General features: G+C 42.5%; 1 protein-coding gene and 1 non-coding gene across 2 annotated transcripts; one reads left to right on the plus strand and one right to left on the minus strand.

Annotated features, from left to right (window-relative positions):
• Positions 1 to 1,651: 1,651 nt before the first annotated feature.
• Positions 1,652 to 7,110, minus strand: LOC126000499 (zinc finger protein 383-like). The gene is made up of 3 exons (XM_049767754.1): positions 6,987 to 7,110; positions 6,359 to 6,438; positions 1,652 to 2,482 (listed from the first exon to the last, which is right to left on the minus strand). Exons 1-3 carry the CDS (start codon positions 7,108 to 7,110, stop codon positions 1,652 to 1,654), a joined length of 1,035 nt encoding a protein of 344 aa, XP_049623711.1.
• A 13,987-nt stretch (positions 7,111 to 21,097) lies between these two features.
• Positions 21,098 to 21,204, plus strand: LOC126000500 (U6 spliceosomal RNA). Its single transcript, XR_007492774.1, has one exon. It is a non-coding gene; the product is annotated as a U6 spliceosomal RNA (small nuclear RNA).
• Positions 21,205 to 27,279: the final 6,075 nt, after the last annotated feature.

Here is a 27,279-nt window from a genome sequence, read left to right on the forward strand (position 1 = left end):
TCACATACACAATAGCCAATATCAACCATTTGATATGAGATGCTCAGATCATTAGATATCATTTTCACATCTATAAAAGTTTCAATATCAGTGAAAAAAATATCCAAACTTCTTATGGACCACATGTTTCCCTCCAGAATGTGTTTTCTTATGCTTTTGAAGGTTTGAGCAGAAAGTGTAAACCTTCCCACCCTTCAGACATGAACAGCACTCTTCTCTTTTATGAACACTCATGTGTATAGTAAGGTTTGAGGACGAAGCAAAGGCCTTACCACACTATTCACATGTATAAGACATAACTCCTCTTTGAATATAATTGTGCAAAGTAAGTTTTTATGATTTAATAAACGACATTCCATACTTCTGGCATGAGTAAGTCTTCTTACCAGTACGAATCGGTAATGTACTGCCCAGAAATAGTTGAGGTTTGAGTGAAGTCTTTTTCACATTCACCTAACATTAGAAAGGTTTCTTTGGGGTATAAATATTCATGTGTCTAACAAGCTGTGAGCAATGAGCAAGTGCCTCCCTGCATTCCTGATATGAATAATGTGTTTTGAGAGTTATTGAAGGCTTTGCTACAGTTCAAGTAAGGCTAAAGGTTTCTCTGCATGAATATTCATTTGTCTAAGAAGCTTTGAGGATTGAGCAAACACCTTTCCACACTCCTGACATAAGGCTTTTATCCTATGTAAATTTTTTTTGGTTTTTGGGTAACACCCGGCAGCGCTCAGGGGTTACTCCTAGCTCTATGCTAAGAAATCGCTCCTGGCAGGCTCCGGGGACCATATGGGATGCCAGGGTTTGAACCATTAATTTTATCATGCAAGGAAAACGCCTTACCTCCAAGCTACCTCTCTGGCCCCTTTTGTGAATTTTCATGTGTATATTAAAGTATGAGGATCGAGCAAATGCCTTTTCACACTTCTGACATGAATAAGGCTTCTCTCCTATATGAATTTTCATGTGTATGTTAAGGGCTGAGGATTGAGCAAATGCCTTTCCACACTACTGACATGAATAAGGCTTCTCTCCTGTATGAATTTTCATGTGTCTCTTAAGCTTTGAGGATTCAGCAAATGCCTTTCCACACTCCTGACATGAACAAGGCTTCTCTCCTGTATGAATTTTCATGTGTCTGTTAAGGGTTGAGGATCGAGCAAATGCCTTTCCACACTCCTGACATGAATGAGGCTTCTCTCCGGTATGAATTGTCATGTGTCTGTTAAGCTTTGAGGATCAAGCAAATGCCTTTCCACACTCCTGACATGAATAAGGCTTCTCTCCTGTATGAATTTTCAGGTGATCAGAAAGGTTTGAGGATCGAGCAAATGCCTTTCCACACACCTGACATGAATAAGGCTTCTCTCCTGTATGAACTTTCATAAGCTTTGAGGATTCAGCAAATGCCTTTCCACACTCCTGACATGAATAAGGCTTCTCTCCTGTATGAACTTTCATGTGTTTGTTAAGTTCTGAGGATCGCGCAAATGCCTTTCCACACTCCTGAAATAAATAAGGCTTTTTTCCTCTATGAATTTTCATGTGACCAGAAAGGGTTGAGGATTGAGTAAATGCCTTTCCACACTCCTGACATGAATAAGGCTTATCACTGGCATTAATTTTCCTATGCACTGAAAGCACTGAGGAATTAGTAACGGCTTTCCTGCATGAATAAGTCTTTTCTCCTGTATGAATTTTTATGTGACCAGGAAGGTTTGAGGTTTGAGGCTTTCCCACACTCCTGACCTAACGTTTTCTCTCCAGTATGAATATTCATGTGCATAAGCAATGAGGATTCATTGAAGGCCTTTCCACAGACCCTGCATGTGTAAAGCTTCACTCCCTTATGAATATTTATGTGTTTAATAAGCTTTGAAGATTGAGTGAAGTACTTTCCACACTCCTGACACATATAAGACTTCTCTACTATACGAATTTTCATGTGTTCAGTGTGCGACGAAGAGTAAGTGAAGGACTTGCCATTCTTGAGACATAGATGACATTTGCTTCCTTTCCAGACTTCCTTTGGATCATTCCGGTGTAACAGTTCTCTCAGACTGAATCCACCTCGCTTACCATCACAGGAATCCTGTATAGTAGGGGTATATAAGGGAACATCACAGTGCTGAGCACATGAGAAGTCCCCATCACATTGTTTATACATAGTGGGGTATGCTCCATGGAAAATATGCTTGAGAGTATCTTGATATGAGGGAGTTAGAACAAACACTAGTGGATTTTTGACCCAAGGGGATCCAACTGTGGAGGTCTGTGTCCTGTGACTGGGCATAACAGGATCAGGAGCACTGTGCCCAAAAGAGTGCATCCCCATATTACGGACCCTCTCTTCAATCCGATCCTCCATTGAACAGATGATCTGTGGTTCCTCATTCCCATCATGATACAGGCAGGGCAGTTCCCTTGAGACTGGGTCCAACAGCACAAGATCATTCACAACCCAGAATGGCGTGCCTCTTCCCTATGGAACAGCACAGGGTTAGTCCAGTAACCTTTGAGTCCCCATGTTCAAAACCAACATTCATATGTGATCCCCATCACAGAAAAAGTATTCACTACATGTGTGGATGTCTCTGGAGAGAGATAGACATCCAGGCAAGACATGAAATTAGGGAGGTAAAACATTGTCTGAGCAGAGGACCAGAAACCATGATTTCTGAACCCTATATAAACAAATTAAAACACATCCTCACTTGGGGCTTGCTAGGATCTAAGAGCATATAACTTAAGACCAGGTGGGCTCTTCTGCACAACAGAAAGGAAACGGCCAAATCAGATTGCTAAATACCTCCATAGGGCCAGAGCTGTAGTATAGCAAGGAGAGTCCAGTTCGGAATTAAGCCCTGATATCAAAAATGGGCCCATTCCAAAGAAAACCCCCAAATATCACAGGTGTTGATCCAAAACAGAAGAAAAGTCTTACAATAGTCATCTTCCTCCCAATCCATAAACTCAATATCCTTTTTTGAAATGTTCTCTCTACTATGGATATCCCCAAGGCAGTGCTCTTGTTTACTCTGGCTGTGTGCTCCCTGAGCAAATATGTTGAGGCTCGGGGACCATGTACAGAGGTGAATGAGATCCAGCTTTCCATCTCTACTCACAATCCAGTTGAAACACTTGACCTAATATTATATCAAATCAAATCACTGTCTCTCTTCCCTTCCGAAATCATTTCCCACACAAATCACAGAATTTCTTTGTGCTGAAAACAATAAGACCTTTTGGGTAGACAATTCATTCAATTGAGGTTGGCACTCATGAGATTAATAGAACACATCTCTTCACACTGGGCTCTGGATGCTCCCACCATTGCAGAGACCACAGATGAGGTAAAAGGGCTGGACCAATGGGCACCACTGTAGAAGTCCTATGTGTTTGTGCACTGAGTTATCCCACCTCTACAATAAGAATAAGATTTGGAATTTGCAAATCTTACCAACACATTCCTGTTTGGAGATCTCGTTCTGAAAGAAAATTGTAGAATGGAGGCATTCTGAACAGATGCTCTGCATACTAAAAACAAACCATGTATGAAATGTAAGACTCTGTTCAGGAACCAGAACAATACAAAATGGGGGGGTCATTTGCCTTGCATGCAACTGATTCAGGTTGAATCACTGACATCCCTTATGTCCCCCTCTCCAAACTGAAATAATTTCTGGTGGTTTTGTTGATTTTTCATTTTTGGATCACATCCAGCAGCATTCTGGGGTTACTCCTGGCTCTACACTCAAAAATTGCTCCTGGCAGGCTCGGGGGACCATATGGGATGCCAGGATTTGAACTATCGTCCTTCTGCATGCAAGGCAAATGCCCTATCTCCATGCTATCTCTCTGGCCCCTGAAATAATTTCTGAACACAAGACCAGTAGTAGCACATGAACACTATCAGGGCTGACCCAAAAACCACACAAATATTTAACTGAATGAAATCAGGCAATATTATCCCAATTTTACGAGATCACTCATCAATGGTTCAAACATACAGATAAAAATATACCCCACCCCCAAAAAACAAATTAGGGGCAAGAGTGAGGTTAAAAAGGATAAGACGGGGCTGGAGATATAGCATGAAGGTAGGACGTTTGCCTTTCATGCAGGAGGTCATCGGTTCAAATCCCAGCGTCCCATATTGTCCCCCGTGCCTGCCAGGAGCAATTTCTGAGCCTGGAGCCAGGAATAACCCCTGAGCACTGCCGGGTGTGACCCAAAAACCAGAAAAAAAAAAGGATAAGACTTCTGTCTTGCCTGTGCTAGCCTAAGACAGAATGCAATTCAATCCCCTGGCATCCCTTACTGTCTCCCAAGCCAGGAGAGATTTCTAAGTGCATAGCCAGGAGCAACCTCTGAGAGTCACCTGGTGTGACCCAAAAACAAATATATATCGGTATCTCCCCTGCCAGGTAAGTTTAGCAATAAATTCTGATCACAGAGCCATAGTAATACCCAAGTCTACGGGGGTGGACCAAAACCACACCAAAAATGTGTTGAATAAAACCTGGCTGAATAAAAAAAAAACCTGGTTGAATAAGCAACAGAGTAACTGTATATTGTTTTCAGACAATAAATCAGCTTATTAAGAGGGTCAAAATGAGGAACTTAAAGACGTCCACATTAGAGTTTCACTGGGCTCAACTGTGGTTAAAATATATAAATCAAAGACATATTACTTTTTTTGGGGAGGGGCCACACCCAGTAATGCTCAGTGGTTACTCCTGGCTATACGCTCAGAAGTTGCTCCTGGCTTGGGGGACCATAAGAGATGCTGGCAGATCGAACTGCGGTCTGTCTGCTTGCAAGGCAGACACCTTACCTCTAGTGCTACCTTCCTGGCCTCCAAAGATATATTTCTAGGGGAGCTAGAGATGACACAGTGGTAGGGTATTTGCCTTGCATGTATCGATATAGACAGTATATATATAAAATAGGAAAAAATATATATTCTAGTGCGAAAGCGACATGGAACATCCTGGGTGGGATTCACCTTGCAAGTGGATGAACCTAGTTCAATTTCTGGCATCACATCTATCCACAAAGTACTGCAGGGGTAATATATGAGAATAGAGCTAAGAATAATTCTTGAAAATCACTGGAATGCTTCCAAAAGAAAAATAAAAAAATTCTCAGTGTTCCTAAGAATTGGTATTTTCCCTGCAGCAGTGCACCCAGATTTGATCACAGCCATCACAGTTGGTTTTCTGAGTGCACCAGAATTGGCTGAGAAGCACAGGGCCAGGAGAGACCAGCAATTACAACCATTAAGGCAGTAAAAAATGGGAGAAAAAAGGGGCTGGAGAGACAGCACAGCAGTAGGACATTTGCCTTGCAAGTGTCCAGCCCAGGACAAAAGGTGTTCCAAATTCTGGCATCGCAGATGGTCTCCCGTGCCTACAGGAGTGATTTCTGAGCTGAGATCTAGGAGTGACCCCTTATCCCTGCCATGTGTGACCCAAAATTAAACAAAAAGAAAGAGAAAAAAATTGAGAGGAATCACTGAAAATGGTCCAAACGCAAAAAGAAGATTGTGGACACATAGAACACAACGGCGTCCAGCTGCCCCAGAGAAGAGAACCCCAATTTGTGGTTGTATAATTAGCATGAGAACATAGACAGTGGTTGAGGACCCAGAACCACAAATATTGACAGCCAAGGAACCAGAAAGAGGAAAGTCAAGAAAGCCAAGCTGCAGAACATTATGGGCCTTAGCATCAAGAGCTGTAAACTGGATCAGGAGAAGTCATGCACCCCTGATCCAGGAGACCAACACACACTGCTCAGCACCCACATTTCATATGTGCCCAGGACGCTACCACAGTCTTCCACAAGGTCTGAGTCTTGTCTCACACTCACCTTCAAACACACCTCTCTGCAGCTTACCAAGGGCTCCTTCTTCCAACCAGGAGATCAGCGCAGGCTTTACCCTGCATTGTCCTGCCCAGAGGAATGATTCATAGTTAGAGACAAACATGAAAGTCTTGTTTAAAATATCTCTAAAGCATTCAATAAAGTTGGATTCAGATGCACAATCATTTCTGAACATGGCCCCTTTCTCACCGCCAAATCCATTGAACTCACATTCTTCTGGCATTCCCTTAGTGTCTGGACCAAGCAGATCGTGACACTATACTGATAATTTAAGATAGAGGCATGTAGGTTCTTCAGGGACACTCAGGGCTTGATCCCCAACACAACCAAGCCATGCCAGGATTGACTCCAGAGTGCAGAGCCAGATGAAAGCCTGAGATCTGTTGGGTATACCCCAAAAGAATCAACCCCAAAAAGAAACAACAAAAGAAATGTAGGGCCTGGAAAACAGTATAATTAGGAAACATACTTTGAGTACAGAATCCTCAGGTTTGATTGCCTGCATTATACCAGACAAAGATGACAGGGAGGCGCTGATGTCTTGATAACCTAAATAACTCATGAGCCAAGTAAAACGTGCTCGCAACCAAGTAGGACTCATGGGGGTTTGGGACACTGGTAGAGTCATTTGATCAGTAGTATTCCAAGTGATCACGAATAATGGCAGGAGTAGTTTCTAAGTTCTGAGTACTTCCATGTATGGTCATGATTCCCCAAACTTACAAAAATTAAATGGCTTGCATTTGGGAGAATTGTAGGATGCACTCACAGTGGTTCACGCAGTAATCTAGCCATAGTTTCAAGAATAATCCCTGGAGGCTTATAAGATCAATGTGCAGCCTGGATCAAATCCGGTGCACAGAGGTCAAGGCAAACACCATACACAATGCACTATTTCTTAGCACTGTGGAATGACATTTACAATTATATAACTGGACTCTTTTAAGATAGAAATTCAGACCTGAGAGGTTAAAACAATGTGGAGCGGCTTGACTTTGGGGAACTGCAAAGTCAGGTCCCCTATTGAATGCAGATACCTGATGGATATTTCATTCTCTCCAAGAGACTGTTTAACAGGTACACCAGGCAGCTCTTACCTATGTCCCGCAGGTGCTCGTAGGTCTCCAACATCACATCTCTGTAGAGTTTCCATTGAGAGGCGTCCAGGCACAGCCACTCCTCTGGGGAGAAGATCACAGCCACATCGGGGAAGGTCACCATGTCCTGAGGCAGCACACACAGGAGGGGTCAAGGCCCAAGCTGTCCCAAGTTCAAGAAGTAGAAAAGGAACCTCCTGGTTTCCTAAAGAGACTCAAGTCCTCTATCTCTACTTTCAGAAGGAATCAGCCTCAAAGTCAATATGTAAATAGGCACCTCTCAATAGCCTGGGTGACAGGCTCCAGAAATCCCTATAGTTCAGCCAACATACATTCAAAACAGCCAGGGGTTTCCAGACAGGGTCGATCCAAGGTCAATCTCTGGTTTAGACTTGGGTCACCTAATGTTGTCAGGAATAACTCCTCCTTGGTGCAGAGTCAAGAATAAGCTGAGTATCGAAAAATGGGATAAAATTCTAATCAAAACAAAACAATCTGAGATAGAACAGCACAAAGAAATCATACCTAACAACCACAGGGAACAGCATTCACAGGAAAGGACCCAGCAACATACTTTCTAGTAAGACAGAAATTTCTTCACCCAGAGGTTTGACTTAGGAATCCAGGATGTGTGCCAGACTTCCCTCTATGGTCCTAAATGAAGTCAGTGAGAAGACAAATGCCCAGGCATCAGCGGAGCATATGGGAGCTTAAATAAAATGCAAATGAAGAACTTTCTGCTGAACCTAGTAAACAGCCAGGAGAGAAATTGCCTTGCACTTGGCTGGCCCAGAGAGAACCCCAGACTCCTCTTATGATCCATCACACAGAGTAGAAAGGACACCTGAGAGCAGAGTCAGGAGAATCCCCTAAAGGCTGTGGTACCAGAACTAAAAATTAGTAATTGAGATGAACCTTGATGAGGCAGAAATGATGCTTTAAAGCAGAAATCCGGGTATCAAGGATTTCTATCGCAACATTGTAGGAGTCAATATTACCACGAGATCAATGCTGGACCCCAGGACCCCATAGAGCCTGAGACGTGCCAAGGGTAACTGAAGAACACAGATTCAGGGGCCAGGCCTGTGCACTATTGGGTGTGGCCCTCAAACCAAACAAAGCAAACTAGGACAAAAGTGTCCTCAAATAACAGTGTGTAGCACCTTGACAAGAAATCATACCCTGACACTGGGGTGCTGAGCACTCCTGTCCTCCCACCCTGTTTTTCTCTAAGCTCACACTCTCCCACTACCTGGGAACAAGATTTCAAATGGTGCAGTTCCATCTTCACTTGTCTATATTATTCATAGAGAGCTGCAGCAAGGCCATTGTCACAAATCTCTTTAAGAAGACATTGCTGTTAGCACCAGAGAGAAGCCCTGACTGGAAGTGAATGCACTGGGGCTGGAAATGCCTGATGGACCGCAACTCTGGTCACTGGCCAGACCCACATGAACACACAGATAGAAACTCATTTCTTGGGATCAGAGCGATAGCACAGGGGGAGGGCATTTACTTGCTTTTGGTCAACCCAGGAAGGACCCAGGTCCGATCCCTGACATCCCACAGAGTTCCCTGAGGGCTGCCAGGAATGATTTCTGAGAGCACATCCTCGTTTGAGGTTTGATTATGGTGCAATTTGGGACCTATGAGTATATAACTTAAGGCCAGGTGGGATCCACAAAACAGAAAGAAAATGACCATATGTGAATTTTAATACCTCAGTGAAGTCAGAGCTGTAGGACTGCAAGGAGAGTCCAGTTAGAAATTAATCCAAGATTCAAAATGGGCCCAACACCAAAGGAACCCTTGAGTGTGGCAGGTATCACTCCAAAACAAAAACAAGTCTCACTCTAGGCATGTTCTTCCCAAATATCAATGAGCTGGCTTTATTTTTTTCAGTTTTTCTATACTAGGGGCTCCCACCAAGCAGTGCTCTGGTTTACTCTGCCTTTGTGCTCCCTGATCATAATTGGTGTGACTTGGGGTCCATGTACGGTGCTGAATGAGAACCATGTTTCCATCTCCACACTCGGTGAGAAGAGACCTTCCCACTGGAATACACATCCAATTCACAATGAGACGGCTGAAACACTTGGCCTAATATTCTATCAATCCAAATCACTGTATCTCTTCCCTCCCTAAACCATTTCCCACAGTAATTACAGAATTTCTTGGCTCTGAAAAATAATATTAAGACCTTTCAAGTACACAAATCATTGAACTGACTTTTGAACTCGTGAGACTAATGGGCGACTTCTCGTGATAGGCTCTGGATACTCCCGCCAGTGCAGAGAACATCGATGTGGTAAAAGAGCTGGCTTAAGGGGCCCCATTGTAGAAGTCCAATGTGTTTCCACCACTGAGTAATCCTGCATCTGAATTAAAATATTGATTTGGAATTTGCAAATCTTATCAAGTCACTCCTCTTTGGAGATCTCTTTCCAAAAGAAATTTTTAGATGGGGCCGGGTAGGTGGCGCTGGAGGTAAGGTGTCTGCCTTGCAAGCGCTAGCCAAGGAAGGACCACGGTTCGATCCCCCGGCGTCCCATATGGTCCCCCCAAGCCAGGGGCGATTTCTGAGCACATAGCCAGGAGTAACCCCTGAACGTCAAACGGGTGTGGCCCAAAAACCAAAAAAAAAAAAAGAAATTTTTAGGAAGGTGAGAATTCTGAACTGCTGGTCTGCATACTAAACCAACCGAAACATGCAATGTAAGAATTTGTTGATAGGCTAGAAAAATGCAAAATGGGGAGGGCTTTGCTTTGCATGCAGCTGGTCCAGATTTGGTCTCTGATATCCCTTAAGCCCCCTTTCCAAAACAGGAAAATTTTCTGAGCACAGAGCAAGGAGTAACCCCTGAGTACTGCAAGGATTGATAGAAAAACCACAATAAATTTAACTGAGTGCAAGGCCGGAGAGATAGCACAGCAGTAGGGCATTTGCCTTGCCGACCTGGGGTTGGCCTGGCTTTCCTTTCCAGATTCCCATATGGTCCCGTGAGACTGCCAGAAGTGATTTCCAAGCACAGAGCCAAAGTAACCCCTGAGCATCAAAAGCATCAGGCACTTTTGAAATTCGTTTGGAACAATAAACACCCTAGAAAAGCTAAAGCAATCATTGGGAAAAAGAATATGGGAGGAATTACTTTCCCCAACTTTAAACTTTACTACACAAAAATAGTTATCAAAACAGCATGGAATTGGAATAAGGACAGGACCTCAGATCAGTGGAATAGGCTTGAATATCAGAAAATGTTCCCCAGACATACAATCACCTAATTTTTGATAAAGGAGCAGGGAATCCTAAATGGAGCAGGGAAAGCCTCTTCAACAAGTGGTGTTGGAACAACTGGCTAGCCACTTTCAAAAAATTGAAATTAGACCCCCAGCTAACATTATGTACGAAGGTAAAATCCAAGTGGTGTTGGCACTTGCAAAAAATTGAACTTAGACCCCCAGCTAACATCATGTATGAAGGTAAAATCCAAATGGATTAAAGACCTCGATATCAGACCCAAAACCATAAGATATATAGAACAACACATAGGCAAAACACTCCAGGACATTGAGACTACAGGCATATTCAAGGAGGAAACTGCACTCTCCAAGCAAGTGAAAGCAGAGATTAACAGATGGGAATATATTAAGCTGAGAAGCTTCTGCACCTCAAAGGAAATAGTGCCCAGGATACAAGAGCCACCCACTGAGTGGGAGAAACTATTCACCCAATACCATCAGATAAGAGGCTAATCTCCAAAATATACAAGGCAGTGACAGAACTTTACAAGAAAAAAATATCTAATCCCATCAAAAAATGGGGAGAAAAAATGAACAGACACTTTGACAAAGAAGAAATACAAAGGGCCAAAAGACACATGAAAAAATGCTCCACATCACTAATCATCAGGGAGATGCAAATCAAAACAACGATGAGATACCACCTCACACCACAGAGAATGGCACACATCACAAAGAATGAGAATAAACAGTGTTGGCGGGGATGTGGAGAGAAAGGAACTCTTATCCACTGCTGGTGGGAATGCCGTCTAGTTCAACCTTTATGGAAAGCGATATGGAGATTCCTCCAAAAACTGGAAATTGAGCTCCCATATGATCCAGCTATACCTCTGCTAGGAATATACCCTAGGAACACAAAAATACAATACAACAACCCCTTCCTTACACCTATATTCATTGCAGCACTATTTACCATAGGAAGACTCGAAACAACCAAGATGCCCTTCAACAGACGAATGGCTAAAAAAACTGTAGTACATATACATAATAGAATATTATGCAGCTGTCAGGAGAGATGAAGACATGAAATTTTCCTATACATGGATGTACACGGAATCTATTATGCTGAGTAAAATGAGTCAGAGAGAAAGAGAAAATCACAGAATGGTCTCACTCACCTATGGGTTTTAAGAAAAATGAAAGACATTCTTGCAATAATAATTTTTAGACACAAAAGAGAAAAGAGCTGGAAGTTCCAGCTCACCTCAGGAAGCTCACCACAAAGAGTGATGAGTTTAGTTAGAGAAATAACTACATTTTGAACTGTCCTAATACTGAGAATGTATAAGGGAAATGGAAAGACTGTCTAGAGGACAGGTGGGGGTCGGGTGGGGAGGAGGGAGATTTGGAACATTGGTGATGGGAATGTTGCACTGGTGATGGGTGGTGCTCTTTACATGACTGAAACCTAAACACAATCATGTATGTAATCAAGGTGTTTTAATAAAAAAAACTGAATAGAAACTGTTCAAAGAGACACTTTTATAATGATAGTATGGGCTCACTCATCACCAATTTTTAAAAGTACTAAAAAATTTGAGTGGGTCAAGAAAAAAACAACAGGGAAGGTATTTTTAATGTCCTGACCTGACATCAATGACCTGTCACTCTGTGACTCCCATAGCCAGCAAGGAATAATTTCTGAGCACAGAGTCAGAAGTAGTACCTGATACTGCAGTTGTGGCCAAAAACCAAACACACAAAAAATGAGTTGAATGAAACCTGGTTGAATAGGCCAAGAAGTGACTATATATTGGTTGTTGTTTTCAGATTCTAACTCAGCCAAAAGAATAGGGAAATCATGGGGCTGGAGCAGTGGTGCTAGCAATAAGCTGTCTGCCTTATAAGTGCTAACCTAAAACGGACCGTCTCAGTTACATATGGCTGCTCTCAGAGATTACTCCTGGCTCTAAGCTCAGAAATTGCTCCAGGCAGCTCCGGGGAACATATGGTATGCCGGGATTCGAAGCACTGTCCTTCTGCACGCAAGGCAAACGCCTTACCTTCATGCTGACTCTCCGACCTCCAGGAGAAATTTCTAAGCACAAAGCCAGGAGTAACCCCTGAGTGTCTTTGGGTGTAGTCTAAAAACAAACAAACAAAAAACGAATAAGGAAAACAGATTAAGAGAATCAAAATAAGGAATATAAAAATATCCACATCAGGGTTCTGCTGAGCTAACTCTTCTGCAATTTAAACATACAAATAAAAATATATTTATATGTGCGAAGTGACAGCACAGTGGTGGGGCATTTGCCTTGCATGCTGATAATACAAGAAGGACCCAGTTCCCTTGCTAGAATTGAATATAGTTCTCCAAGCCTGTCATGAGTGATTTCTGAATGCAAGTAACCCCTTAGGATCCTGAGAGTGACCCAAGAAACAAACAAAAGTTTCTAGTAGGACTGAGATTTATGATAGCTTGTAAGGGATTTTCCTTGCAAGTGGCTGAACCGAATTCAATTTCTGGCAACACATTTATTAAGAGTAATCCATAACAATCACTGGGTTACTCCCAAAAGAAAAAAATATTTTTCTTAGTATTCCTAAGAAGTGGCATTTACATTGAAGGAGTGTACCCAGGTTCAATCACAGCTACCACATACTGTTCTCTGAGTGCACCAGAATTGGTTGAGAAGCATAGGACCAGGAGCGACCAAGAACACCCATCAAGGCCATCTCAAGACATGAGAGGGGAAAAAATACTTGGGGAATCGCTGAAAATAATCTAAGGCAAAGACAACTATGTGGAAACAGAACAGAGAGGCATCCAATTGCCACCGAGAAGGGAATCTCAACATGCAGTTGTAGGGCCCGGAGAGATAGCACAGCGGTGTTTGCCTTGCAATCAGCCGATCCAGGACCAAAGGTGGTTGGTTCGAATCCTGGTGTCCCATATGGTCCCCCATGCCTGCCAGGAGCTATTTCTGAGCAGACAGCCAGGAGTAACCCCTGAGCACCGCCGGGTGTGGCTCAAAAACCAAAAAAAAAAATTCAACATGCGGTTGTGAGGACAGAGTAAAGGACTTCCCACACTCTTGACATGCATGAGACTTCTCTCCAATATAATTCTCTTGTGAATATAAAGACATGAGAATTGAATGAAGGCCTTCCAACACTACTGACAAGTATAAAGTTTCTCTCCAGTATGAATTTTCTTGTGAATATAGAGTCCTGAGGATTGAATGAATACCTTCCCACACTCATGACATGTATAAGGTTTCTCTCTGGTATGAATTTTCTTGTGATTAATAAGGTTTGCGGATCAAGTGAAGGACTTCCCACACTCCTGACATGTATAAGGTTTCTCTCCAGTATGAATTTTTTTGTGACTATTAAGGTGATCAGAACAAGTAAAGGCCTTCCACACTCTTGACAGGTATAAGGTTTCTCTCCAGTATGAATTTTCTTGTGCATATAAAGAACTGAGGATTGAATGAAGGCCTTCCCACACTCCTGACATGTATATCGTTTCTCTCCAGTATGTATTTTCTTGTGTTGATAAAGACCTGATGATTGAGTGAAGGCCTTCTCACAATCCTGAGATGTATATGGTTTTTCTTCAGTATGTATTTTCTTATGTTGATAAAGAACTGAGGATTGAGTGAAGGCCTTCCCACACTCCTGACATGTACAATGTTTCTGTCCAGTATGAATTTTCTTTTGAATATAGAGTCCTGAGGAATGAGAGAAGGCCTTTCCACACTCCTGACATGTATAAAGTTTCTCTCCGGTATGAATTTTCTTGTGAATATTAAGGTAGGTGGAACGAGTGAAGGCCTTCCCACACTCATGACATGTATAAGGTTTCTGTCTGGTATGAATTCTCTTGTGACTATTAAGGTATGAAGATAACGTGAAAGTCTTCCCACACTCCTGACATGTAAAAGGTTTCTCTCCTGTATGAATTCTCTTGTGCCTATTAAGATGTGAGGATTGAGAAATCACCTTTCCGCACTCCTGACATGTATTTTGCTTCTTTCGTTTATGGACTTCCTTAGTGTCTCTCTGCCATGAAGGTTGACTCAGGGCATATGCACCCCACAGACCCTCAGGGGTATCCTTTGTACTGAGGGTATCTGAGAAAACTTCAAGTTGCAGGGCACACACAAAGTCCCCCCCACACTGCTTACACTCACATGGCTCTACTCTATGGGTAATGTGCTGATTAGCCTGAGACTGTGAGGGGTCAGAGCAAACACTGTTGTTTGCCTTTCCCAGGATGGTCCCACTGTGGGGGTCTGAGTCCAGGGACTGGGCAGAGCAGATTCAGGGGAGTTTTGCACAGTGGTCACTGGCTCCGGCATAAGAAATCTCTCTTCATTCTGGTTCACTTCACAACAGATGCCCCTGATTTTTCACTCCCACTGAGGTATGGGCAGGATGATTTCCCCCAGAGTGCGGCCTGTGGCACAGGATCAGCTCCATCCAACTGGGTCTGGCTGTTTCTCTGTGTTTCTCTGTTTCTCAGTTACTTGTCTCTCCCTTGAATTTCTCCACGTTCATTTTTGTTTGTTTGTTTGTTTGTTTTTTTCTTTTTTGCTTTTGGGCCACACACAGTGGCGTTCAAGAGTTTATTCTTGACTCTGCTCTCAGAAATTTATCCTCACAGGCTTAGGGGACCATATGAAAAGCCAGACATCAAATGAGTGCTCAGCATACTCTGTAGTACAAAGATTATTATGGACGTCAAATGGTTGTACCAAAGGGTCCAATTTATAAATACTATGTACTTGCAGCATTGAGTATCCACCCAGCACAATCATAACATTGAATTGGAACTTGCAACACTTACCATCTCATACTTTATTGGATATTCCATTCCAAAAGCAAATTTCTGAAATGTCACTATTGGAACTTGTGGTCCACCATCTAAAATCAACCCAAATATAAAATGTTAGAATTAGTTGATTGGGCTGGGGCAGAGCGATAGCACAGCACTTGGGTGTTTGCCTTGCATGTGGCTGACCCAGGATGGATCTGGGTTCAATCCCTGTTGTCCCAAAAGGTCCCCAGTCCAGGAGCATTTTTTAATATAATTTTTATTTATTTATTTATTTATTTTGGTTTTTGGGCCACACCCGGTGACGCTCAGGGGTTACTCCTGGCTATGCGCTCAGAAGTCGCTCCTGGCTTGGGGGACCATATGGGACGCCGGGGGATCGAACCGCGGTCCGTCTCCTAGGCTAGCGCAGGTAAGGCAGGCACCTTACCTCGAGCGCCACCGCCCGGCCCTATAATTTTTATTTTGATCATAGTGGCTTACATATTGTTGACAATAATATTTTAGGTACATATTTACATAAAATCAGGGGGATTCCCACCAGCGATTTGTCCTCCCTACACCTCCGTTTTCGTCCTACCTCCCATATCTTCCTCCCTCACCTCTAGGCTGCTAGAATATGTGGTCCCCTCTGTACCTAGTTTACTACTTTGTAGTCTTGCACCTGTTTGGTCTTGGTGCCTCCCCATTTCCCCCTCTAACTGGGAGGCAGGACTAGATAGGTCAAGATATATGGTTTTCTTTGAAGAAGAGAAAAGTAATAAACTGGGGTAAAAGTCTAATATGTTGACAAATCTGAAAAATAATATCAATAACAACACAATAATTGTGAGAGACCTCAACACGGCATTGTCAACACTTGACAGGTCAAGCAGACTGAAACTCAACAAGAATATACTAGACCTGAGGAGAGAAATGGAAGAAAGAGGCCTACTGGATATATATAGGACACTCCATCCCCAGAAACCTGGATACACATTCTTCTCCAATGTACATGGGACATTCTCCAGGATAGACTACATGCTGGCACATAAAACATACCTCCATAATATCAAGAGAATAGAAATTTTGCTGACTACCTTCACTGACCACAAGGCTCTGAAATTATTTGTAAATTCCAAAGGGACTCAGAAGAAAAACTTAAACACCTGGAAGTTAAATAGCCTCATACTCAATAACCAGTGGGTCCGAGTTGAAATCAAGGAGGAAATCAAAAGGTTCCTGGAAACAAATGACAATAAAGACACAAACTATCAGAACTTATGGGACACAGCAAAAGCAGTACTGAGAGGAAAATTTATAGCTTTGCAAGCACACATCAGGAAGGAAGAAGGGGCTTACCTGAGTAGCTTAATGACACAGCTAATAGAACTAGAAAGTGCTCAACAAAAGGACCCCAAAATAGGAAGACAAAAGGAAATAACAAAGCTGAGAGCAGAAATCAATGAAGTGGAAACCCAAAAAACAATCTGAAAGATCAACGAAAGCAGAAGTTGGTTCTCTGAAAAAATAAACAAGATTGATAGAAACTTGATAACTCGTATTAGGAATAAAAAAAGAGAGATCACTACTGTTATGACAGATTCAAAGGGTAATCAGAAACTACTTTGAGAAACTCTACGCCACTAAAAATGAGAACCTGGAAGAAATGGATAGCACTCTTCTCTAGTATGAACATTCATGTGTATAGTAAGATTTGAGGACTAAGAAAAGGCCTTTCCACACTCCTGACATGTATTAAACTTAACTCCTGTTTGAATGTAATCGGGCAAATTAGGTTTTGAGGATTTAATGAAGGACATCCCATACTTCGGACATGAGTAAGTCTTTTTATTAGTACGAATCAGTAACGTATTGCCCAGAAACAGTTGAGGTTTGAGTGAGTCTTTTTCACAATCACCTAACATGAGTAAGGTTTCTCTCCAGTTTCCACGTGTCTAACAAGCTATGGCCAAATGCTTCCCCACATTCCTGATATGAATATGGCTTAGCTCCTTTATAAATTTTAATGCGCCTTGAGATTTATTGAAGGCTTTGCTACAATCCAAATAAGGCTTCTATCCTTTGTGAATTTTTTTTTTTGGTTTTTGCGTCACACCCGGCAGCGCTCAGGGGTAACTCCTTGCTCTATGCTCAGAAATAGCTCCTGGCAGGCTCAGGGGACCATATGTAATGCCGGGATTCAAACCACCAACCTTCTGCATGCAAGGCAAACACCTGACCTCCATGCTATCTCTCCGGCCCCTTGTGTGAATTTTCGTGTGTGTTAAGGTATGAGGATCAAGCAAAGCCTTTCCACAGTCCGAACATGAATATGGCTTTTCTCCTGTATTAACTTTCATGTGTTTGTTAAGGTCTGAGGATGTTGCAAATGCCTTTCCACACTTCTGACATGAATGAGGTTTCTCTCCTGTATGACTTTTAATGTGTATGTTAAGATTTGAGGATGTTGCAAATGCCTTTCCACACTCCTGACATGAATAAGGCTTCTCTCCTGTATGAATTTTCATGTGTGTGTTAAGATTTGAGGAATGAGCAAATGCCTTTCCACACTCCTGACATGAATAAGGCTTCTCTCCTATATGAATTTTCATGTGTTTGTTAAGGGATGAGGATTGAGCAAATGCCTTTCCACACTCCTGACATGAATAAAGCTTCTCTCCTGTATGAATTTTCATGTGTTTGTTAAGGGATGAGGATTGAGCGAATGCCTTTCCACACTCCTGACATGAATAAAGCTTCTCTCCTGTATAAATTTTCTTGTGTGTATTAAGATTTGAGGATTGAGCAAATGCCTTTCCACACTCCTGACATGAATAAGGCTTCTCTCCTGTATGAATTTTCATGTGTTTGTTAAGGGATGAGGATTGAGCAAATGCCTTTCCACACTCCTGACATGAATAAAGCTTCTCTCCTGTATAAATTTTCTTGTGTGTATTAATATTTGAGGATTGAGCAAATGCCTTTCCACACTCCTGACATGAATAAGGCTTCTCTCCTTTATGAATTTTCATGTGCCTGTTAAGGCTTGAGCATTCACCAAATGCCTTTCCACACTCCTGACATGAATAAGGCTTCTCTCCTGTATGAACTTTTATGTGTTTTTTAAGGTCTGAATATCGAGCAAATATCTTTCCACACTCCTGACATGAATAAGGCTTCTCTCCTGTATGAATTTTCATGTGTCTAATAAGCTTTGAACATTGAGTGAAGTACCTTCCACACTCCTGACACATATAAGACTTCTCTCCAGCATGAATTTTCATGTGTTCAGTGTGGGACGAAGAGAACGTGAAGGACTTGCCATTCTCGAGACATAGATGACATTTGCTTCCTGTCCAGACTTCCTTTGGATCATTCCGGTGTGACAGTTGTCTCAGACTGAATCCACCTCGCTTACCATCAGAGGAATCCTGTAGAATAGGGGTATAAAAGGGCACATCATATTGCTGAGCACACGAGAAATCCCCCTCACACTGCTTATATATGCTGTATACACTCCATGGAATATATGCTTGTGAGTATCTTGATATGACTGAGTTAGAGCAAACACGGGTGGCTTCTTGGCCCAAAGTGATCCAACTATGGAGGTCTGTGTCCAGTTACTGGGCATAACAGAATCGGGAGCACTGTGCCCAAAAGCCTGGATCCCCCTAGTACGGAAGCTCTCTTCATCCTGATTCCCCATTGAATAGATGACACCTGAGTCCTCATTCCCATCACGATTTTGGCAGGGCATTTTCCTTGAGACTGGGTTCAACAACACTGGATCATTCACAACCCAGCATAGCATGCCTCTTTCCTATGGAACAGCACAGGGTTACTCCAGTAAGCTTTGAGTCTCCATGTTCAAAACCACCCTTCATATGTGATCCCCATCACAGAAAAACAATTCGCTACATGTGTGGATGTCTGTGGAGAGAGGTAGACATTCAGCCAAGACATAAGCGTAGGGAGGTAAAACATAGCCTGAGCAGAGGTATAGAAATCATGATTTCTGAACCCTATATAAACAAATGTAAAACACATCGTCTCTTGGGGCGTGGTAGGATCTAAGAGCATATAACTTGAGGCCAGGTGGGATTTTCTGCACAACAGAAAGGAAACGGCCAAATCAGAATGTTAAATACTTTAGTAGGGCCAGAGCAGTAGTATAGCAAGGAGAGTACAGTTCGGAATTAAGCCCTGATATCAAAAATGGGCCCATTCCAAATAAAACCCCCAAATATAACAGGTGTTGATCCAAAAGAGAAGAAAAGTCTCACAATAGTCATATTCCGCCCAATCAATGAACTCAATATCCTTTTTTGAAATGTTCTCTCTACTATGGGGCTCCCACCAGGCAGTGCTCTTGTTTACTGTGGCTGTGTGCACCCTGATCATATATGGTGAGGCTCGGGGACCACGTACAGAGGTGAATGAGATCCAGGTTTCCATCCCTACTCATAATCCAGTTGAAACACTTGACCTAATATGATATCAAACAAAATCACTGTATCTCTCCCCTCCTGAAACCATTTCCCACACAAATCACAGAATTCCTTTGCTCTGAAAAACAATGAGACCTTTTAATTAGACAAATCATTCAAATGAGTTTGGCACTTATGAGATTAATGGAATACTTCTCTACACACCAAGCTCTGGATGCTCCCACCATTGCAGAGACCAAAGATGAGGTAAAAGGGCTGGATCAATGGGCCCCACTGAATAAGTCCTATGTGTTTGTGCACCGAGATATTCCACCACCACAATAAGTATATGATTTGGAATTTGCAAATCTTACCAACTCACTCCTGTTTGAAGATCTCATTCTAAAAGGAAATTGTAGAATGGAGTAATTCTCAACTGGTGCTCTGCATACTAAAAATAAACCAGGTATGAAATGTAAGACTCTGTTCAGCGACCCGAACAATACAAAATGGGGAGCTCATTTGCTTGCATGCAAGTGATTCAGGTTGGATCACTGAGATCTCTTATGTCTCCCCTCCCTCCAAACTGGAATAATTTCTGGTGATTTTTTGTGGGGCTTTTTTTTGGGTTTTTGGGTCATACCCATCAGCAGCACTCTGGGGTTACTCCTGGCTCTACGCTCAGAAATCGCTCCTGGCAGGCACGGGGGACCATATCGGATGCCAGTAGTTGAACCACCATCCTTCTGCATGCAAGGCAAATACCCTACCTCCAGGGGTCTCAAACTCACGACCAGTGAGTTGTTGTGGCCTCTGTACAACATTTTGCGGCATACAACCAGCCTTCAAATATGCGATTTTTATTCAGTACGCTAATGATCATGAATACCACGATATTTGAAGGCTGGCCACGGGCCACAAAATGTTGTACAGAGGCCGCAACAACTCGCGGTCTGTGAGTTTGAGACCCCTACATCTGGCCCCTGAAATAATTTCTGAGCACAAGGCCTGTAGTAATGCCTGAGCACTGTCAAAGCTGACCCAAAAACCACACAAATATTTAAGTGATGAAAATAGTTTAAAATGGTAATATTATCACAATATTACGGGATCACTCGTTAATGGTTTAAAGATACAGATGAAATATATATCCCCCCCCAAAAAAAACAAATTAGGGGCCGGAGCGGTGATACAAGGGGTATGACTTCTGCCTTGCCTGTGTTAGCCCAGGACAGACTGCGGTTCAATCCCGCAGTGTTTCATACCATCCCCCAAGGCAGGAGGGATTTCTGAGCACATAGACAGGAGTAACCCCTGAGAGTCACCAGGTGTGACCCAAAAACCAATATATTAATTTCTGAGTGGGCCAGATGAAGACACAGGAAAGATGGTGTTTCCTTGCATGTGGCTGACTGACCTTAAATCCTGACATTCTCTATGATTGTCGGAGCCTGCTAGGAATAATATCTGATCACAGAGTCATAGTAACACCCGAGTCTACGTGTGTGGACCAAAACCACACATCAAAAAATGTGTTGAATGAAACCTGGCTGAATAAGCAACAGAGTAACAGTATATTGTTTTCAGATAATAAATCAGCTTATAGAATAGGGAAGATAGTGCTAGTTTCGGAAGCACATATACCAAAATTGGAATGATACAGAGAAGATTAGCATGGATTCTGAGCAAGGATGACATGCAAATTAGTGAAGCGTTCCATATTTTAAAAAAAGATTAGGGAAGATAGATTTATAGGGTCAAAATGAGGAACTTAAAGACGTCCACATTAGGGTTGTCCTGGGCTCAACTGTGGTCAAAATATATAAATCAACGATATATTTCTAGGGGAGCTGAAAATAGCACAGTCGTAGTGTATTTGCCTTGCATGTATCGATCTGGACAGTATATATATATTCACACCCACACTAGCCAGAGAAATATCAAGCGGTAGGGTGTCTGCCTTCCATGTGTACCACATCAGACAGATCATCCCATATGTTTCCCCAAGCCGACCAGGAGTGATTTCTGAGTACAGACCCAGGAGTACCCACTGAGTGCCACTGAATGTGATCTAGACAACACCCAAAATAGAAAAAAATATATAATCTATTGTGAAAGCGACATGGGATAGACTGGGTGGGATTCACCTTGCAAATGGATGAACCTAGTTCAATTTCTGGCATCACATCTATCCAGAAAGTACTTCAGGGGTAATATATGAGAATAGAGCTAAGAATAATTCCTGAAAATCAGTGCAATGCTCCCAAAAGAGAAACAAAAAAATTCTCAGTATTTCTAAGAGTTGGTATTTTCCACATCCATCACATCTGGTTTTCCGAGTGCACCAGAATTGGCTGAGAAGCACAAGGCCAGGAAAGAGCATTGAGTACAACCACTAAGGCATATCAAAAATGAGGGGGAAAAGGGGCTGGAGAGACAACAGAGTGGTATGGCATTTGCCTGGCAAATGTCCAACCTAGGACAATTGGTGGTGCAAATCCTGGCATCACATATGGTCTCCCATACCTGCCAAGAGTGATTTCTGAGCAGAGAACCAGGAAAGACCCTGAACCTGCCATGTCTGACCAAAAACAAAGAAACAAACAAAAATATACAGAAAAGAAATTGGGGGGAATCACTGAAAATTATCCAAAGGCAAAAACAAGATTGTGGACACATAGAACACAAGGGCATCTAGCAGCCCCTGAGAAGAGAACCCCAACATGGGGTTGTATAATTAGCATGAGAACATAGAAAGTGGTTGAGGACCCAGAACCCCAAATACTAAAAGAAAGAGGGAACCAGAAAGAGCGAAGTCAAGAAAGCCCAGCTCCAGAACATTGTGGGCCGCAGCATCAAGAGCTGTGAACTGAAGCAGGAGGTCATGTACCCCTGATCCAGCAGTCCAATGCACTCTGCTCAGTACCCACATTTCACATGTGCCCAGGACACTACCACACTCCTTCACAGGGTCTGAGTCTTGGGCTCGTCTCACACTCACCTTCAAACACACCTCTCTGCAGCTTGCCAAGGGCTCCTTCTTCAACCAGGAGATCAGCGCAGGCTTCACCCTGCACTGTCCTGCCCAGAGGAATGATTCATGGTTAGAGACAGGGAAGGGGACAGCAACCTTCCTCCTCTTGTGTATGATTCTGGGTCCCTAATGAAAGTAGTCAAATCAAGCATTCCTTCTGAATGTTGGTTATAAAACAGATGAGACCAGGTTCAATAAAAGTGTCCAACTTAGGGTGCAGGATAATACTGCAGGGAAGCAATAATACAACTCTGGGCTCACAATGGGCCAATGTGGAGCCATCATGGCAAGCTCTGTAGTTCCCTGAGCTGTTCCTAAAGTGAGCACTGACTGCTATGCCGGAGGTAACTTCAAACACTGCCAGGATGACAAAACTCAATAATGTTTTGAAATTAAGGACTGGGGCTGTGAAATAATACAGCGGGTAGGGCTTTTGCCTTGTGATGTGATGAACAGGGTTAGATCTATGGCATCCCATATGATCCCCCAAGCCATTCAGGAGCGATTTCTGAGCTCAGAGCCAGAAGTAATCCCTGAGCACTGCTGGATGTGACCCCAGGACAATAAATAAATAAATAAATAGATAAATAAATAAATAAAATAACTTTGTAAGGGCTGGAGAATTAGCACAAAGGTAGAACCTTTTTTTTTTTTTTTTGGTTTTTGGGTCACACTTGTTTGACACTCAGGGGTTACTCCTTGCTATATACTCAGAAATCGCCCCAGGCTTGGGGAGACCATTTGGGACACAGGGGATCGAACTGCGGTCCGTCCTATACTAGCAATTGCAAGGCAGACACCTTATGTCTAGCGCCACCTTTCTGGCTCCAAGGTAGAACATTTTCCTTTCATGCAAACAATCCGGCCGAACCCGGTTTTAATTACCGACATCCCATATGGTCTCCTGAGCCTTCCATGAGTAATTTCTTACCACAGAGCCAGTAGTAACCCCTGAGTCCCACCAGGTATGGAACAAAAACCAAAATACATAAACAAATAGATAAATAAATCAATAAAAAATAAAAATAGCTTTGTGATACTCAAACTGAAGTTAGTTGTTAAAAGGATATCTTGAGGGGCTAGAGAGATGGAATGGAGGTTTGGCCTTTGACTTGCATGCAGAAGGACACTGATTCGAATCCAGGCATCCAATAAGGTCCCCGGAGACTGTCCGGGGTGATTTCTGAGTGTAGAGCCAGGAATAATCCCTGAGTGCTGCCAAGTGTGACCCCTCTCCGAAAAAAAAGGATGTCTTTTATCTGAAAACACCTTTCTCCTTTAAATGATTTAAATGAAAGGAACACTGATAGAAACACCTGACAACTAGTTAGTCTTTTAATTTATATCAGAATTGACAATCGGGATCTAAGGTAGGAGTAAAAACTTTGAAATGTTTAGATTTAACCTTTTGTAGTTCGGATTGATAGTGCAGCGGTATGGTATTTGCCTTACAGCCAACACAGGTTGGACAGTGGCTCGAATCCCAGCCATTAAGCCTGCCAGGAGGAACATCTGAGCACAGAGTCAGGAGTATCCCTTGAGCACCACTAGGTATGTCCCAAAACCAAAAAAAATTTTTACTGTTTTGATCCCCGATAATCATTTGGATCAGAGACTCTTCTCTGTCCTCTTTAATTGGAGCATATCTTTCAGAAGGTTTGTAACCCACAATGAAGACCTATGAATATATATATATATATATATATATATACATAGGCTTTAGGGTCACACCCAGCAGCGCTCAGGAGTTACTCCTGGCTCTGCGCTCAGCAATTGATCCTGGCAGGCTAGGCAGCCATATGAGATGCCGGGATTTGAACCACCATCCTTCTGCATTCAAGCCAAACGCCCTACTTCCACTCTATCTCTCCTACCCCTAGGAATATTTTCTTGTAATATTTATAGATCACACATTATGAAGTGATAAGGTTTCGTTAACAAGAAGGTACAATCTTTGGAACACGGAGAAAACAGATGTAGTTGGTCTCAAACATGAAAGTCACGTTTAAAACATCTCTGTAACATTCAATAAAGTTGGATTCAGATTCACAATCATTTCTGAATGTGGCCCCTTTCTCACCACCAAATCCATTGAGCTCACATTCTTCTGGGATTACCTTAGTTTCTGAACCAAGCAGATCGTGACACTCTGCTGATAATATGTGATAGAGGCATGTAGGTTCTTCTGGGTCATTCAGGGCTTGATCCCCAAAACAACCAAGTCATGCCAGGATTGATTCCAGAGTGCAGAGCTAGATGAAAGCCTGAGTTCTGTTGGGTATACCCCAAAAGGAAACAACAAAAGAAAGTAGGGCCTGGGACACAGTATAATTAGGAAACATACTTTGTATATAGGAGCCTCAGGTTGATTGCCTGCATTACACCAGCCAAGGATGACAGGGAGGTGCTGATGTCTTGATACCCTAAATAACTCATGAGAAAAATATAAGTCAAACTTGCTTGTCATTAAGCAGGACTCATTGGGAATTGAGACACTGGTAGAGACGTTCAATCACTAGCACTCCAAGAGATCACAAATAACGGCAGTAGTTTCTTTTTTTTTTTTTTTTTTTTTTTGGTTTTTGGGCCACACCCGGTGATGCTCAGAGGTTACTCCTGGCTATGTGCTCAGAAGTCACTCCTGGCTTGGGGGACCATATGGGACGCCGGGGGATCGAACCGCGGTCCGTCCAAGGCTAGCGCAGGTAAGGCAGGCACCTTACCTCCAGCGCCACCGCCCGGCCCCATGCAGGAGTAGTTTCTAAGTTCTGAGTACTCCCATGGATGGTCACGATCTTCTCCAAACTTATAAAAATTAAATGCCTTGAATTTGGGAGAATTGTAGGATGTACCCATAGTGGTTCAGGCAGAAATCTAGCCCTAGGTTCAAGAATAATTCCTGGAGGCTTATAAGATCAATGTGCAGCCTAGATCAAATCTGGTGCACAGAGGTCAAGGCAAAAACCATACACAATACACTATATCTTAGCACTGTAGAATAACATTTACAGTTAGTGAATTGGACTACTCTAATATAAAAAGTCAGAACTGGGAAGTTAAGTCAATGTGGAGGGGCTTGACTTTGGGGAACTGCAAAGTCAGGTCCCCTATTGAATGCAGATACCTGACTGATATTTGATTCTCTCCAAGGGACTGTTTAACAGGTGCACCAAGGAAACTCTTACCTATGACCTGCAGGTGCTGGTAGATCTCCAGCATCACATCTCTGCAGAGTTTCCGATGAGAGGCATCCAGGCACAGCCACTCCGCTGGGGAGAAGATCACAGCCACATCGGGGAAGGTCACCATGTCCTGACGCAGCACACACAAGAGGGGTCAGGGCCAAGCTCACCCAAGTTCTAGGAGTATAGAAGGAACCTCCTGGTTCCCTAAAGAGACTCAAGTCCTCTATCTCTGCGGGGTCCTGCAAGCCCCCCGGAGGGGCCCGGCCAGCAGGAATCAGTTGAGAGGCTCACAGATGACCACACCTTTATTTAGCAGGGCTAGAAGCACAACCACACCTGTAAAAAATCTGAGAGAGGTTAGTAATAATGACCTTTGGCGATTAGACCGTTCAAAGGTGACTTTATTAGGGTCCTGCATCTCTTATATAGAGAAGGAGAAGGGGGCAGGTAAAAGGTGGTGTCAATCATACCCACCATCCCAATGGTGGGATCAGATACCAACCAATGGTGGAAGCAGAATCAGGTCCTACCCTAGGGTGGGGGCAGAATGCCAGGTCACACCCTAGGGTAGGGCACAGATTAGGGTGAGCAACATAGTAATCCCCCAAAATATTTACATACACAACAATTCCCCCTTTTGTTTTTAGTAAACAAACAATATTGTCTATAATTATTAAAAGAAAAATTAGTCAATAATAAAAGAGCGGCTGTTTGCATAAGCGCATCACAGGAAAATGTAAAGAAAAACTTCTAACCTAAGCACAGGGTGTCTAAAACCAGAAACATGTATCCATCCTACAAGGAAACTCATTGGGGATTCATGATTTTCAATCTATATTCATTGATCATGCCTGTGGAAAGAATCCTAGAGCATTAATAGCAACTGATAAGGAAGTAAAATGATTATCTGGTGTTCATTGTAGATCTCTAAGAAGTATAAAACAGGATGTATGCTGCTGTGGATTTCACCAATGTATTAGGGACTTTTTTGATCTTCTTGTCATCAAAATTGATCCAGTGTTGTTTTGCAGCAATTTTACAGTATGAAGTACAGTGTCCATAGTGAACTTTACCATAATGGTTTGACACCGATGATAAGTTGTATTTCTTAATCTTGCTTTTATTCTCTGAAGTGAATTCCTCTAAATTGAGGTCTTCTAAAGGAAAATCTACATAAGTATGCAATTTTTTTATTTGTTTGCCATCAAAAGCAAAACGTTTCAAGTGTATTATAAGTACTGGTGGCAGTTTCCATAAATACGTTTTCTTTGAAAAATCCCTTTTATTTTTGCAACTGTTGCACAGAACTTTGTTGTCATTTCTTAATTCTTCTTCTTTAAAAAATTCAGAGAGGCATTCCTGTAATGTACATTTATCTGTAGATGTAACAGCCAAAGACAAATGAACAAATGTCTCATAAACTTCAGACTTTTGGTGGCAAGTGAGACACTTGAGTATAGATTTGAATTGTCCTTGAAAGAGATCATAAATAATAGATTTATGAGCCTTTTGGTGTTCTGGACTAAATTGTTCATAATTTTCATTTCCCATGAGATGTGTAGTTTTGTCTGTCATTAGATTT

The sequence above is a fragment of the Suncus etruscus genome (assembly GCF_024139225.1).
Source record: "Suncus etruscus isolate mSunEtr1 chromosome 15 unlocalized genomic scaffold, mSunEtr1.pri.cur SUPER_15_unloc_7, whole genome shotgun sequence".
Lineage (NCBI taxonomy): Eukaryota > Metazoa > Chordata > Mammalia > Eulipotyphla > Soricidae > Suncus > Suncus etruscus.